Source organism: Rhinolophus hipposideros (assembly GCF_964194185.1).
Source record: "Rhinolophus hipposideros genome assembly, chromosome: 5".
Classification (NCBI taxonomy): Eukaryota; Metazoa; Chordata; class Mammalia; order Chiroptera; family Rhinolophidae; genus Rhinolophus; species Rhinolophus hipposideros.
Window position 1 is genome coordinate 55718109 of NC_138051.1, and position 16041 is coordinate 55734149.

Below are 16041 nucleotides of genomic sequence, written 5' to 3' on the forward strand. Positions count from 1 at the left end.
CTGAGTTGAGTGTAAATAAAAACAAGAAAACATGAATGCTTGTGAATGAGTTTTAGTACCTCTCCATTTTTCCCAAAGGAAATGGTCCTGGCTTCCATGTCTAACACACAGGTAATGAAATCTCCTTGAGTGAAGCTGGACAATGTCAGAGTCTGTTCTCCATTGTGATAGAGGTTCCCACTGTAGGCCCGATAGAGCCACATATCCGAGGTAGTACGGTGGTTAAAGTCATGTACTGGCCAGCGAGAAACTCCAACACACGTGCCTTCATTACCTCTGTTTTCCTTCACAATGTAAAACTGAAATGAAAATGGTAATGTTCACTAATATTCCAAAAACCTCTTAGGTACTATTAACTACATAAACCAATACTGGAAAATGTTTATAAATAATACGTACACATTTATGGGAATATAAATTTATTTTCAGCCTAAATGAAAATAACATACAAATGAAATATATTTCATCATTTTGTAAAGATTTTTAAACAAATTTAATCTTTACCTTGTAGAACATTTAGAATAACCTTTGAATACTTATTTAAAAACTTTTTAAAATTTCAATTACAGTTAACATTCAATATTATATTAGTTGCAGGTATATAGCATAATGATTAGACATTTATGTAACTTACAAGGTGATCTCCCCCATAAGTCTAGTATCCACCATGGCAACATACCTACTTATTACAGTATTATTAACTATATTCCCTATGCTTGAGTACTTTTTTTAAATAAACAATCTTAGCTTACATCTTAATTATGAAGCTGAGGAAGTATGTTTAGTCCAGAAAATTATTAATGGAAAGCTTCAATTCTTTACATATCAATTTTCTAACTGCTCTCTTGCATATACTTCTGTGCAGAAGAGAGTTAATATAGCAGGTATGAGACTGCCATCTTTAAAAAGGCATGCCTTGTAATGCTGGCCCTTGGCTAGTGTCTGGGAATTTGGCTGGTAAAGTTTCCTACACTGATACAAAACTTTCCCTAAGTGATAGGGTGGCTCACCAGGCCTAGAATATTTGAACCAACAATATGGTTTATGCTGAACACCTGCTTTCCTTCTGGGAGTCTGGAATTTTGGCACATACCAGGCAAAGGGTACCTTCATGACCAGCCCCCAAGTAGTGATCTTGGGTGCTAAGTCTCTAATAGGCATCTCTAAAGCACTGCAGGCATGTTGCTGCATTTTGCTGCTGGGGAAAAAGAGTGCTCCATGCGACTTCTCATGGGAGGGAGAGACCATAAGGAAGCCTGCACCCGGATTCCTCCAGACTCTGCCTGTGTCTTTTTCCCTTATTATCCAGCTATGTATCCTTATTGTGTGGTTGTAATAAATCTTAGTTACACGTACAACTATATGCTGAGTCCCGTAAGTCTTTCTAGCAAATCTTTGAATACAGAGGTGATCTTGGGTACCCCCAACACAGTAGTGGCAACGATGACATTGGACTCTGGAGCTCTTCTTGGGGACATCCCGCTTGTAGCTGACTTACTATGTTCAACTTTTTGGTTTAGTTGCAGTTTGCAACAACACACTGCTAGCTTGACTCTACATGTCTCATCTGTCTCCTGATATACACGCCTCAGTTAGGTGAAGCTTTCCCCAGAAAAAGATTGATCTTTTCTAGGCTGCTCACTGGATAAATGATAATGATAAACGGAGGTAGAAGGTTTTCTAAACCTATTTTGGAAAAAAATTTTTTAATTGGGATTTTTGTCGTGACCAATTTCTGGTTAAGTTACAGAAAAATGTTTTTGTGTGAAAATTCTTTTGTCTCTCTTTCACCCAACCCATCTGGACAAAAGGTCTAGATGAAGATAAAAAGTGATTGAAAAAGTTTGAAATTATAGTTACTAAATTACTAAATCACTGGTTTTAAAATAAAAGAGAAAAAACAAAAAAGCAGGCCCTGGGGAAATGTGGAGGAGTGGGGAGGGCATCAATGATCTTTGTTTTTCAGAACTGTTCCTCCTCCTAAGGGAAAAAGTATCCATGTTGTCTTGAAGCCTGATGTGAGCACTTTAAATTCACACTGACTGCTGAGCCTCCCACCACACCTGACAGACAACAGGAAGCAGAGGGTGGCCCCTGCTCCTGCACTTTGCACAGAACACCTCCAGATGTCATCCGCACTCTTGAGGCAGATAAAGCGATGTCACAGACAAGCAAAACCATTTAACTGACTGCATTTAGGCAGTCCCTCTGAAACCAAGACTCAACTAACTTATTCCGACTGCACTGGGAACAGAGGGAAAGAGGTCACATTGGCGCCCTGTTAACTTATTCTGCCTTATTACTGTACATCCTGACTAGGGCAATCCTAACAATTATAAACTTTGTTTCCAGGGATACCACATATATCCTCTGGGAGTGTATTTCTTTTGTGTGCACCTATCGTGACACAGCCTGAGACCTGGACTGGCCAGAGTTGTGCTGTGCTAAATCAATGCCTAAGCCAGTTTTAAAAGGTTAATACAAAAACTTAAGACCAAAGCCACATGACTTTTTAATGTAGACATTTATAGTTAATAAAATTTGTTTTAACTGGCTAAGTCTAGGACCCCTAAAAGGCGTAACTGAAGTCAACACTACAGGTTGGTCTCACTCTGCTGCATGGGGTTCTATTATAATAATAATTTTACTGTAAAGACACTGTGGCCAAGAGCCAAGAGGGTGGACTGTGCACAAAAGGAATTAACATAGAAGAGACAGCTATCCTTAGAAAGGCCTGCTTGTGATGTTAGCCCTTGGCTGGCATCTGGGAACGAGACTGGTAAACAGTTCCCTACACCAGGGGTGTCAAAACTGCGGCCCGCGGGCCAACTGCGGTCCGCAGGTCCACAATCCATTGTTAATTGGCCCGCAGCAAATTCCAAAAATATATTTAGTTTACTTAAATAAACCAGGTGAGGCAATACGTACTTCACCTCGAGTGAGTGGCCCGGTTGTTTGTGTATTTTACCGCATATAGCCCTTGGTAAAAAACATTGAAAAAAGTTTGGACACCACTGCCCCATACTGATAAAAACTTTCCCTAACTAAGAAGGGTGGCTCATTGTGCCTAGACTCTTCAACAACATGGTTTATACTCAATTCCTGCTTTCCTATTGGGAATCTAAAATATTAGCTTATGCCAGGCAGAGGGTATATGATAAGCACCTGATAAAAATCTCAGGCACTGAGTCTCTAATGGGCTTTCCCTGGCAGAAACATTATACATGTCACTGCATTTTCACTGTTGGGTATGCACTGTATGACCGCCTCATGGGAGGGACTATCATGATTAAAAATTTTTTTTATAATTTTAGAATTGTAGAACAGTTATAAAAATAATAGCATTCCTGTATATCCTTCATTCAGTTTCCATTTACGTTAACATCTTACATAATGATAGAACATTTACATATAATGATTTAAAAAAACTTTCCATACATTTTTCATAAGAACCTGGAGAAAAAGGACTCAAGGGCAAAAATGCTAAAAACTACTTGGAATTCTACGCACCTTCCACTGATAGCACCCAGATGTTACTCCAGTCGATGCCAATCCATATCCTTTTCCTCCACTGCCATGAGTTAAAATCTGTCCATTCTCCACTAGGCAACACTGAGCTTTCTCTGGGTCAAAAGACACTTCTTGAATAGGAAGATTCTCATCTTCTTCCTCCAACTCTCCTTGCTTCTATCAGAAAGGAAGCTGGGTCAGTATTTTGGAGTAACGCCAGATCTCAGTTAATACAAGTTTTGGCACGCCCAGTATATTCTAAGGTGCCTAATTGGAGTCCATAAATATTTATTAAGTATCTACTACTGAGCAGTTACTATACAGGCAGTGGGAACACAATGATAAATACAGCATGGTCCCTGCCCATAAAGAGCTTACAATCCAATTAGGGGACAGAGAGACAAATAAATAATACCAATATTATAGTGAGAGAATAACAGAAGTTACATGACAGGTATAGCAGAAACATAAAGTTTAAGTCTAACCAGGTTTGGAAAGAATAAGGTAAGCATTCAAAAGATGATGATTTCTGAGCTTCGTTCTGAATGATGAGAAGACATTAAGCAGATGGTCAAAGGGGAGAAAGACATTCAGGGCAGTATGTGTAGCACGAGTCAAAGCATAAAGGTGCAACAGAGTTCAGATTGAAAATAACTTCAAGCAGCAGGGAATGTCTGGAGAATGAGAATGGCAGAAAAGGAGCCTAGAAAGTGAAGAAGGAACCAAATCTTAGAAGGCCTTGAATGCCATTTTCAGTTTGAACTTTAAAGACAACAGAGAGCAGACGGGTGGCTCAGTTGGTTAGAGTGTGAGCTCTGGGCAACAGGGTTGCCGGTTCGATTTCCACATGGGCCAACGTGCTGCACCCTCTGCAACTAGAATGAAGACAACGAGCTGCTGCTGAGCTCCTGGGTGGCCGGATGGCTCAGTTGGTTGGAGCATGTGCTCTCAGCCACAAGGTTGCTGGTTGACTCCCACAAGGGATGGTGGGGTGTGCCCCCTGCAACTAAGATTTAACAATGGCAACTGGACCTGGAGCTGAGCTGCAACCCTCCACAACTCAGATTGAAAGGACAACTTGACTTGGAGCTGACAGGTCCTGGGAAAAACACACTGTTCCCAAATAAATACTGTTCCCCTTCCCCAAAAAATCTTTAAAAAAAAAGGGGGGAGGGGGCTGGCCTGGTGGCTCAGGTGGTTGGAGCGCTGTGTTCCTAACGCCAAGGTCACCGGCTGGATTCCCACGTGGGCCAGTGAGCTGCGCCCTCTATAGCTAACATTGTGACCAATAGTTCTCCCTGGAGCTGGGCTGCCGTGAGCAGCTGAAGGTCGGCATGAGCTGCCGTGGGATAACGTGGGCTGCCATGAGCAGCCAGCAGCCGATAAGAGCTGCCTTGAGCGTCTGACTGACGACTGGCAAATGATGGCCTCAGCCGGGGGTGGGGCACAAGGATCATAATACCAGCATGTGTGCCCTACACAACTAGAGAAACAATGCCTGAGAAACAATGCTTGAACCGGAGTGGGGGAGGGGGAGATGGAAGAAAGGGCAGGGAATAAAAAGACAATAGGTAGTGCCTACACAGAATGATTTATATAGAGGGTCTCTGATCAGATCTGTGTTTTATAAATATTGTTTTACCAGGAATGCACAGGATGAAGGCAGAGAGACCAATCAGGAGATTACTGCAAGAGTTCAGGTAAGAAATACTGAGGACTTGAATTCATTCATTCATTGAGTATTTATTAAGCATCTACTATGTGCCAGGCACTATAGCAGGTCCTATATATTTTAACTAGATAAGGTCTCTGTTCTTATAGAACTTATATTTTGGAAGATGGAGACAGAAAATAAACTGCGAAAAATATCAGGTAATACGTGCTATGTTGAAATTAGCACAGGTGATGTAACAAAGAACGTGTGGCAACTAGATTGAGGATCAGGAAAGGACTCTCTGAAGAAATGATAATTAAGTTGAGACCTGAATAATAAGAAATTGACCTCTGAGAAATATATCTGAGGGAAGTAATTAGAAAGAGAGAATAACCTGTGCAAGCCCAAAGGAAAGAACAAGCAAGCTTAGTGTGTCCAAGACACAGGAAGAAGGCAAGTTGTTCTGAGTATAGTGAGCAAAGGGGAGAGAACAGGAGTTCTAGATTTTATCCCAAAAACAATGAGAAACCATTGGAGGGTTTTAAGCAGGGAATCAACATGCTTTGATCTACAATTTCAAAATACCACTCTGAATCCTGGGTAGAGAATGAACTATAGGGAGTTAACAATGGAAGCAGAAAGACCAGTTAGGAGGCCATTGCATAGTCCAGGCCACTGATGATGGTGGCTGGCAATAGGAGGATGGCAGAGGAAGGAGGATGTGGGCAAATACAAGTTATTCTTTACAAAGGAGTTGATGGGACTTGGCGATTGTATGGATGGAGATAGAGAAGAATCAAGGATGATTCCTAGGTTTTTTGGTTGAGTCACTAACTAGGCAGAACAGGCTATAATAAAACTAAAGATGCTACTAAGTATGAGATACCTATTAGACTATGGTTTAAGGGGTAAGTCAAGTAGAAAAAAGGTATATAAGTCTAGAATTCAGGGAAAATGTCAGAACTGGAATTAAAAATTTGGGAATAAATGGCATATGGGTCTGCATAAGGTTTGGTTGGGTACAGAAAAGGGAATGGGAGTGACAGCTGAGAAAAAGGGGGACTTGGGACCAAGCCTTGGGATACTCCAACACTTAGATTACATAGAAGAGGAAGAAGTAATAAAAGAGAATGAGGGGGGAAAAGCCATTGTACTGAGATAGAAGGAAAACCAGAAGAAATGTGGAATCATGAAAACCAAGAAGGACTGAGCTAGCTAGATGGATGGGGTCAAGAGTTACTTAGGAGACAAAATCAATGAGGTCTAGTGACTACATGGATGGGGACATTAGAATAGTCTAGAGTTCCCAGGAATTCAGGTCTGGAAAACTAGGTAAATGGAGCCATCAATAAAAAATGGGACAAGAAAAAAGGGGAAAAGGTTTGAGGAGGAGACACGTGGACTAGCATTTAAGTTTGGAAGGCAAACTTAAGTAGACTGCTAAAAAAGCTAAACATAGAACTCTGAGGAACACCAGAGTTTGTGACGGAGGCAAGGGGAAAGTGGTGTCAAAGAAAAGATGCCTCTAGAGGGAATCAGGATTGGCAGAGAGTATATGGAGATCTAGGAGAAGGTAGTGCTCTGAAAGCAATAGAAGGCTAGCGTTTCCAGAGGTCCAGTAAGATGTGGACAAAAAAAGTGTACACTGTATTTAGCAATTAACACTTTGTCATTTAATTTCTGTGCTTTGATGAATATAAACAATTGGGTTGCAGAGGTAATGAGAAGTAAGGAAGTGCCTGAAACATATATGAGATTCCTCTTCTGAGAAGCTTAGCAATGAAGGACAAGAGAGAAGATGTAATATAAATGATACATTTACAAATGAAGAGACTAAAAGTTTAGATTTTGGGTGAGTCATGTTGAGCATGTCAAAATCATCTTCCAACAACTTTAAAAATAGAAACCTGGGACATATGATCATCGTCTACACTTGATTCACAAGATGTAGCAGAGCCTCAAGGACGTGAAGTGTAAGGAACCTGTTCTTAAGATAGGGAAGGCTTCATGAATAAAAAAAAGGATTTGGTAGGCTGGGAATGAGAGGTGTTTATAAGCTGAGGGGACAGAACCAGTAGAGAGAGAAAGAGTACAGAGAGAAGATGGAAAAACATAGAACAAGGTCCCTCAGAGCAGAGGCGATCTAGAGACAGGTGACAGGATCCTCACTTGTGCTGCCTAAAATACCTCTTTGGAAGAATCAATTACCTGTAATTTTATTTCTTGTTCTTTTTCCTTTATCTGAATAGCATGTTTGGCTTGAGCAATGGGTGTCTCCCACATACAATCCGACAGAAGGGAAAACAGGCATTCAACAACCTATTTGTTGAAAGAAAAAGAACGATGAAATTTATAAAGGGTAATTTTAAGTATTTTTAGAAAAGAGAAATCATTCAACTATAATACTAAGTCACATGTGAAATTTGATTATATCAATGTCCAACAGCTACCTTCAGTGGTTTTCATTATCTTTTTTTAAGAGAGGTTATTAACCCACTAGAAAATGGGTTCCATCATCCTCATGTTGCCCCACTATATGGACCTTTGAATAGGCCATGCAACTTCACATATTTCTCTGTAGAGGCCCAGACCTAGTAAGAGATTTCACAGATTCACTATCCCCCTCCTGCTCATACCTCATTACTTAATTTCTCTTTCTCCTTCCTTGCTTGGAGATGAAATAATAAAGAAAGCAATCTCAAAAGTGGCAGTTTTGCTACTGAATAAATGATACATTTACAACGGAAGAGACTATAAGTTTAGATTTTGGGTCAATCATGTTGAGGATGTCAAAAACATCTTCTAACAACTTTAAAAATAGAAACCTGGGCCATCTGATCATCTTCTACACCAGATTCACAAGCTGGTAGCACAGCCTCAAGGACGTGAAGCGCAAGGAGCCTCGTTCTTAAGTTACCAACTAGAGGAATACCTGGGTGGGGGGAAAAGACATTTTTTATTATCAATGTGACTTAAATTCAAAGTTTAAATGAACTTGTTGAAAAAAAATCCCTGAGGCTGCTAAGCATTTATGGGTGTAATGGACTTCACTGCAACCTATTATCACAAGAACTCTGGACTAATACTGTACAGATTAATGTATATGAATATTCACATTTATGTCTGTTTTCAGATATATATAAAGGAAATAGCACTATAATAACTACCTATGCCAGGCACTGTACTATGGATTTCATACATATTAACTCTGTTGATCCTCAAAAACTTTACATTATATCCCCATTTTACTGATGAGGAAACTAAAGCTCAGAGAAATTAAGTAAACTGACCAAAGCCCACACAGCTCAGTGGAGGCAGAGGTAGAATTTTAAACAAGTCTATCAATCTTTAAAACTCAGGCTTATCATACCCTTCCATTGCTTCTTCTCTGTCCATACCCTGGCTGCCTCAGAGAGATTGTAAGGGTTAGTGGGAGTAAGCAGTTTATACTTTTCTAAAGTAAACAAAGGTAGAGACAGACTACTGATACTCTTTTTTTACACTCATTACTGCAATAGTACCAATGGAAAATAAGTGTATATCTGATTTTTCTTTATGCTCCAAGACCTGTGTCAGTATTATATAAGCCTCACCTTTTAAAAAGAGAAAAAAAGCTGTTATAAGGTGTACTAGTTAAAAAAAAACACCAGTAAAGTATATTGAGAATATATGCATATAAAATAACAAGTACCAAGGAAGATCACATTATGTTTTAGCATACTTAAAAAACTAAGATGATGAAAAAGTTCTGGAAATGGAGAATAGTCGTGGTTGAACAACACTGTGAATGGCACTGAATTGTACACTTAAACAGTTAAAATGATAAATTTTATTTTATGTATATTTTAACCACAATTAAAAAAAACATACTAGGAAAGAAAGACTGACAGTAATCTATGCAAGCAGACTCTGCAGACTCGTAGGCTACACCAGGAATTAAGCTTATTATATACAACTTTCATAAATAGCACACAATGAGAAATTACAATCAAAGTACAGAAATCATATTATGATAAGAGAGAACGGACAAATTCAGATCTATATTTTGATAAAGAGATGAGGTCAAAATCTGTGTGAAATTATCAAACAGGATGTTCTTTGCTTAGTTTTATTACTGTAATCTGAACAAACAGGGCCAAGTTGTTGATTAAATCCATGATGTTCTCCAGTGCTACTTTCTGTTATTAATTCCCATCAATTTTCACTTCCAAAATTAGAGTTTTCTTTTGACCAAATAAGCACTCAGAAAATAAGAAAGAAAAGTCCTGAAATCAGGGTCAAGTATCCAGTGTTGTCAAAGCCTGGCATTACCTGAATAAAAAACATGTGATGTATAAAAATACTCTACAACAAGGCAAAGGTCAGATACCTGAAGAACACTTCTGAGATGCTATATTTAGAAGCACCTCTGTCCACTTTGGGGAAGCCATTTTTGATTGAATTGCTTTTGAAGACACAACTCTGCGAAGAAAAACTAAAAAATCTCCCAGATGCAGTTCCGCTGCGTGTTGCTTCCTAAGAGCAGCTGAAGAGTGAAGAGACAAGTTTGCATTATAACCAAAACCCAACAAACAGGAGAGAGCCTTATATTGAATAACTTACATTTAGATTGTAGTAAGCACAAACATAATTTCAAAATCTAGGTTGTCTGTTGCTAAATTTTTACAATTTAAAGAACAGAAAGGGGGAAGGACAAAAAATAAAGCCAAACTTGAAACATCTTTTATATCTGTGTACAATAGTGAGCTTGCTAAAATAAAGTATGTGTACTTGAATTTGTGCATTTTATTTTACTGCTGTTAGAAAAAGCAACAGTTCCCTATTGAAGTCTAAAGTTCTACTGGATAGAATTTGAGGGAGGTAGTCTGCGAACTCCCTAAAATTGTAGGAAAAATTGTGTGTATGATTATTAAGAGAATTAAAAAATTTAATCACATTTTCAAAAAGTCCATGATTCCATCTCTCCTCCCAGATGCTACAAAAAAAACCCCGATTTCTAGGCCTGAGTCCGGCTTGCCTGAGCTCAAACTCTGTAAGCTCTTTCACCAAACTTCCCCATATTCCACCAGCATCAGCACCAGCCTCTCTCTCGTCACCTTATCACAGTTGCCCTCCACCCTGTGCATTCTGAAGCCAGAGAACTGTCTGTTTTTCCTGTAACACATCATGTTCTCTGATCACCCTACACCTTTCATACCTCCTTAGACTAGCAAAGTCCCAGTCAGAGCCAGGGGAAAGAAGTGTGCCAGTGGGGCAGCTGCCCAGAATGTCAATCCCTAGGGGCACTAACACAGGAAATCGTAATACTTTGGAGACAAGTATACATGGCACTCCTTTCAGTGAGATACTAGCATATCAAATTAAGGAACACACAGACAAGTCACTTGTGATTGATAACAGACCCACGCCCCCTCCAAGGGGAATGCTTAGATGGCCAGTATCATAACTGTGTAATTAACTAGAGGACTTACGTTTTACTGAGATGGATGTGCAAGTCTATGATAGAGCTACATTGCTAGGGACGATAAGAGAAAAAGCTAAGAACTCCTTCTCTACATTTCCTCTACACAGTACTCTACCTCTTCTTTACCTAAATGTTCATAAGCAAGTATTTTTTATAATCTTAGTTTGAAGAATATAAAATTATTCGCCTATCTTGGGTACACATAAACACAAGTATCTCACTCCAACCTTGTTCCTACACATTCCTTCAAAATCCAGTTCAAAAGCTACCTCTTCTGTGAGGGCTTGGTAGAGATCCCTGGGAAAATCTCTTTTATAATGCCTCCATCCTACCCCCCACCCTCACTCCCAGCAAGTATTTCTAAAATAAGACACTAAGTTCCTTAAATTAATTAAAGCCTGGAGACCTTATATATAAAGCTGGTTAATACAACTTGATGATAGTTTGTATTTCAGTATCAATACATGTGAAATGAAAGGTACACCTTTCAGATAAGTATTTTAGGTTTGTGGGGTTATTAATACCTGGGCAGCCTGCCTCTGAATGCCTGGCCACTGCTGACTAGAATCAGTCTCACTCCCAGCCATCCCCATAAATCAAGAGGTGCAATGGCCTTCTCTCCAGGACGACCTGAGGGGAACGGATGTGGATTCAGTCTGCTGTTCCACCTGCTGAGATTCACTCACAAATAACTGTTTCATTCTTTGCTGGATATGGAAGGATGCAGTTTTGTTGGGGGCGCATAGGTTGAGAAGTAACCTACTATGTCTTCCCTGCCATTCACATATGCAGTACTCAGCACACAGTGGAGAGAAACTATTACCTTGACAACCCTGTATCTCCAACTGGATCTCAGGAAAACAAGAGGTGGCATTAAAAGCTTGTTTTCATTTTATTACCTTGTGAGTCTGCCCATGTTCTTTGTACAAGCACTGTACTCTCTATGTAAACATGGAGAAAGAACTTTTGACAGGTTCAGCCTCTGAAACTAAAAGCTAGTCCTTAATCAGACTTATACATCCTCCTAAATTCTGACTTAAGAGATTTAGCTATTTTTTCTATTTTCCGGTATTACACCATAATTATTTGTTTATATGTCTGCCTTCCTTGTTGCCCTAGAAGGTCCTTGAGGACAGAGACAATGTTTTATCATTTTTGTACCCCCAGAGTATTTCCTCTACCACCTACCTATCTATACAATTTATAGATACTGGAATATTATAATATTCCAATATTAACATTCATTGAGCTCTCACTATGTGACAGACACTGCTCTAAGTGCTTTACGTTTATTAAATTATTTAATCCTCAGCAATCTTAGGAGGCTGTTACATTACCCTTATTTTATAGATGAGGGAATTGGAGCACAGAATGGTTAGATAACTTGCTCTCTCCATCCATCTATCCCTCCCTCCCTCCCCTCCCTCCCTCCACCCCTCCCTCTCTCCTTCCCTCCCTCCCTCCCAGATTTAAAGAATTTAAAGGCTCCCAGAGTTTATTATGGTAATAAGACATGGTAGTTTCACAAAATGTTTTGAATAAATGACCTTTATTCCCTTAATTATGTAATAGATATATGTGGTAGGTCTGCTCGGGGTTTAATTAATTTAATTTAATGAAATACAATGTTCACTATAGTTTTCTAAAAGCTATAAGCATACACAGCAATCAAAAATTATAATGGCTAAGTATAATGAATAATTTTTTTAGTGACTAGCGAACAGAACAGCCTACCAAGAAGTTCAGCTCCTCTAATTCTAACCCAGTTCCCAAATAATAAAACCCTTGGTCCTGGGGGAACACTTAAGCCAAGTGCAGTCAGAGATGGGCTGTCAGGATCATATGCTAAGGAAACATGACCTGGGATAATCAGTCAGCTAGAACCTTTAGGTTCTAGAGCCAGGACAGCCAAGGAAAGGCTGAATATAGAGAGTGAGCAGTATGGTCGCCACATCAGGGTTAACGGACTCTAAGGAGATAAGGTTCAGTCAGAAACTCATCTATACCATACATATTTGGAGAAAAAAGGGGTTTCTAAATGAACAAATAAAAATCTTTTCATGCCTCACAACAGAAAGACATCTACCATCTAATGATATGCATATAATGGAGATTCAATAAACGTTTGTAAATAATGACAGAGAAAAGAGTTTATGATACCTCTGAAATCTCTCTTTTCAGTTTCTCCACTGGAGTCAACTTTTTTTCCTTCTTCTTCACCCTCTTCTTCTTCCCCTTCTCCAAAAGAGGCTATAAGTAGTACACCAGCTTGGGACAACAAATTCTTCAACTGACTACAGAGTAGATCCAACAAGGATTGAACTACCTTGGGGCTCAGTTTATCAGCATAGGTCCTACATGAAATAACAGGGAAAAGAAAGTAGTGATAACACAGAAGGGCAAATGTTATATCTAAACATATAAAGGAGATTAGGGGAGATGGAGATTACTAAAATGGGAAAAGACCAGGCCCCACACAGTTCTATCCAGATGCCTACAATACTCACCCTGTTGTGATGGCCAGAATCTGGAGCAATCTTGTACTAGCTACTTTTAAAGCCGTGCTAAGCTGGGAAACACCCGTCTTTGGCAACAACTGCAGGGGCTGGCCTAGCATAGTGTCTGTGCCACATAACTGCGACAATACGTTTAGCAGACCAGTGGAAATTGCCAAAGAAACATCCACTGGTTGATAGTGAACACTCAGGGCGAACACTGTAACCAAAAGGAGACGCTGCTGGGCTTCTAAAAAAAAAAAAAAAAAAAGACAACTGAGAATCTTCTTTGAAGTAAACAAAGCATTTAGTAAAATGAACCATATTCCAAATTATAAATAGCAATATGGAACACTATTACATTTTCAAATATTTATTGTTTACCTATAAGTTTATCTACTAATGTCAAATACAAGGTATAGAATGTTAACTATTTAACATAACCTCAGGCCAAAATGTAACTTGCATCTTGTATCTGCAGGGACAGTTACTCACCAATGTGATGTTTGTTAGCTTGCAGGGCCCTCTCCAGGGTAGCCGACAATTGTTGGTAAATCTTATGCACAGCAACCTGGATTTCAATCTGTATATTTCTCTTAGCTGCTCTGATCCCATCCTGAATTACACATAAAGATTTACTTTTTCTATTAGCAACAATACCTCCTATCCAAACAAAAGCAACAGCATTTTATCCTTAGTCTATCTATCTGCTAGAGCCGTATGGCAGTTTGTAATTATTTAGTATACTTCAATATATAAAAGTTTTATACTAAATTTATTTTTAAATGCTTGATAATTCTTGATTCTATATAATCTTTCTTCTCTCCCACAAAGCAAATTTTCCTCAACATTAAAAAAAAATTTTTTTTCAAGCAATCAGAGAAGCTAGGTAAAATGATCAAGTCTAAACTGTAAATTCTAGAAACCCATCCTCCCAAAAACCATATCCCAACTTAAATCTATATCTACCTCTATCTAATTTGGCTATGGGTTAATAAAACTGAGTCAGCAAAGAATCTAAAAGTATAATAGTACCATGGCTCACCTAACCCCAAACTATAATACTATTACTCAGGAAACTAAACCAATGAGATACCTTTAACACTCATCTAAAAGTCTTTATATTTTAAATCTCAATGTTAAATACCAAAAAGTTTAGCATTATTAAACTGGTACAAAAGATGGTTAAAATCTGAATACACTGCAAAGTGTCATCCTCACCGGCTCCGTCACCTACCTGATAGTGATGCAATCGGCCACTCTCTCCTTTGGCTCCTGCGTGTCCAACAGTGCCCAAACCAAAACAGCCCGCTAGAAACTGCAGCCTGACCGACGTGAGCAGCGTGGATGACTGGAAGCCTGGGCTCGACCTGCTTCCTGCCAGAGAGATGCTACTTTTTTCCTCCATCCCAGACAACAGAATGAGGATCTGGTGAAGTGCCTCTAAACGAAGCTTGAGAAAAGTACAATAAATATATTTTAGAGTTCTTCACTGAACCAAGATACAAAGGAAGTCTATATGTCATTGACAATGTATTACTTAACACACAGAGAATTCTCACATTTCTCAAGAATCTATTTTATTAAGATGAACGTTTATTTTGACTTTTTAAAACTGAAATATCTCTAGAAACTCTATAAGGATATTTCAGTATAAAAGAGGCTACACAGTACAATAGGAAAAGTAGTAGATTTGAAAATAGGAGACCTGGTTTCATGGCCAAACTCTTCCACCTACTGTATGGCCTTAGAAAACTCACTTAACTTTCTGAATCTCAGTTTCTTTATATGTAAAATGAAGCTAATAGTGTTTTATCTATTCTACTCACAGAACTACTGTGATGCTCACGAGGTGATATGTGTGAAGGTTTCAAAACTGCAAGGTAGTATGGTTATTGCTTCCTTTTACTTCTACTAAAGTTATATAGAATGAAAACTCTTTAGTTCAAAAATTAGAGGACGTATTCTGGAAGGTTTCTCTATGGTTCTCTCTACTTCTGCCTCTATCCTCCCTAGGAGGACAATACCTACCACTGCAGTCAATCAGCCTAACCTTCCTCTTTTTTAAAAAAAATTTATTTTGAAATAATTTTACGTTTCCAGAAGAGTTTTAAAGATGGTACAGAGAGTTCCTGTACATCTTTGCCCTAGCTGTCCCTAATGTTAACATCTTATATAATAACTGTGGTACATTTATCGGAACTAAGACATTAACATCAATACAACATTATTGACTAAGCCACAGACTTTATTTGGACTTCACCAATTTTCCCATAATGTCCCTTTTCTGTTTCAAGATCCAGTTCGGGGTATCACATTGCATGTAATTGTCATGTCTCCTTAATCTCCTTTAGTCTGGGACAGTTTCTGTCTTTCTTTGTTTTTCATGACCTGGATACTTTGGAAAAGCTGTCCATGTGTTTTATAGAATGTCCCCCAGTTTGGATTTGCCTGAGGTTTTCTCATGATTGGACTAGAGTTATGGATTTGGGGGAAGAATAAAGTCTCCTTCTCAGCACGTTCTCAGGTACATGATATCACTATCTTATTACTGGTAACGTTAATCTTGATCACTTGGTGAAGGTGATGTCTCCCAGGTTTCTGCAATGTAAAATTACCATAGTTTTTCCCTTTTCATATTCTATTTGTTATCCCTAATCACGAAGTCCAGTTTACTCTCAAGAGGGGGTGGAATTAAATTCCACCGCTTGAAGAAAAGAGTATCAAATAATTTGTGGACATGTTAAAACCACAATAACTAATAAATTATGTATTAGTAAATAAATAAATAATTCCAATACACTTTTTTCTGTTCTTAAAATGTGTATACATTTTTGTGGCACCCTCTGTATTTTAAGGGGGGGGATATTTTGAGGCTATCTATACAGACATCCTGTGTCTCCTTCAAGTTTTGCTCC

At 38.8% G+C, this 16041-nt stretch overlaps 1 protein-coding gene across 1 annotated transcript in view; it reads right to left on the reverse strand.

Moving 5' to 3' along the window:
* The window catches only part of HERC1 (HECT and RLD domain containing E3 ubiquitin protein ligase family member 1), a 175389-nt gene that overhangs the window by 66125 nt on the left and 93223 nt on the right, over positions 1-16041 (reverse strand). The window contains exons 27-35 of the mRNA XM_081047817.1: positions 14361-14576; positions 13619-13739; positions 13136-13373; positions 12789-12982; positions 9534-9689; positions 7990-8096; positions 7373-7483; positions 3511-3687; positions 60-299 (exon numbers count right to left, since the gene is read on the reverse strand). Of these exons, the coding sequence (XP_080903943.1) occupies positions 60-299; positions 3511-3687; positions 7373-7483; positions 7990-8096; positions 9534-9689; positions 12789-12982; positions 13136-13373; positions 13619-13739; positions 14361-14576 (1560 nt within the window). The remainder of the gene's footprint in view (positions 1-59; positions 300-3510; positions 3688-7372; positions 7484-7989; positions 8097-9533; positions 9690-12788; positions 12983-13135; positions 13374-13618; positions 13740-14360; positions 14577-16041) is intronic.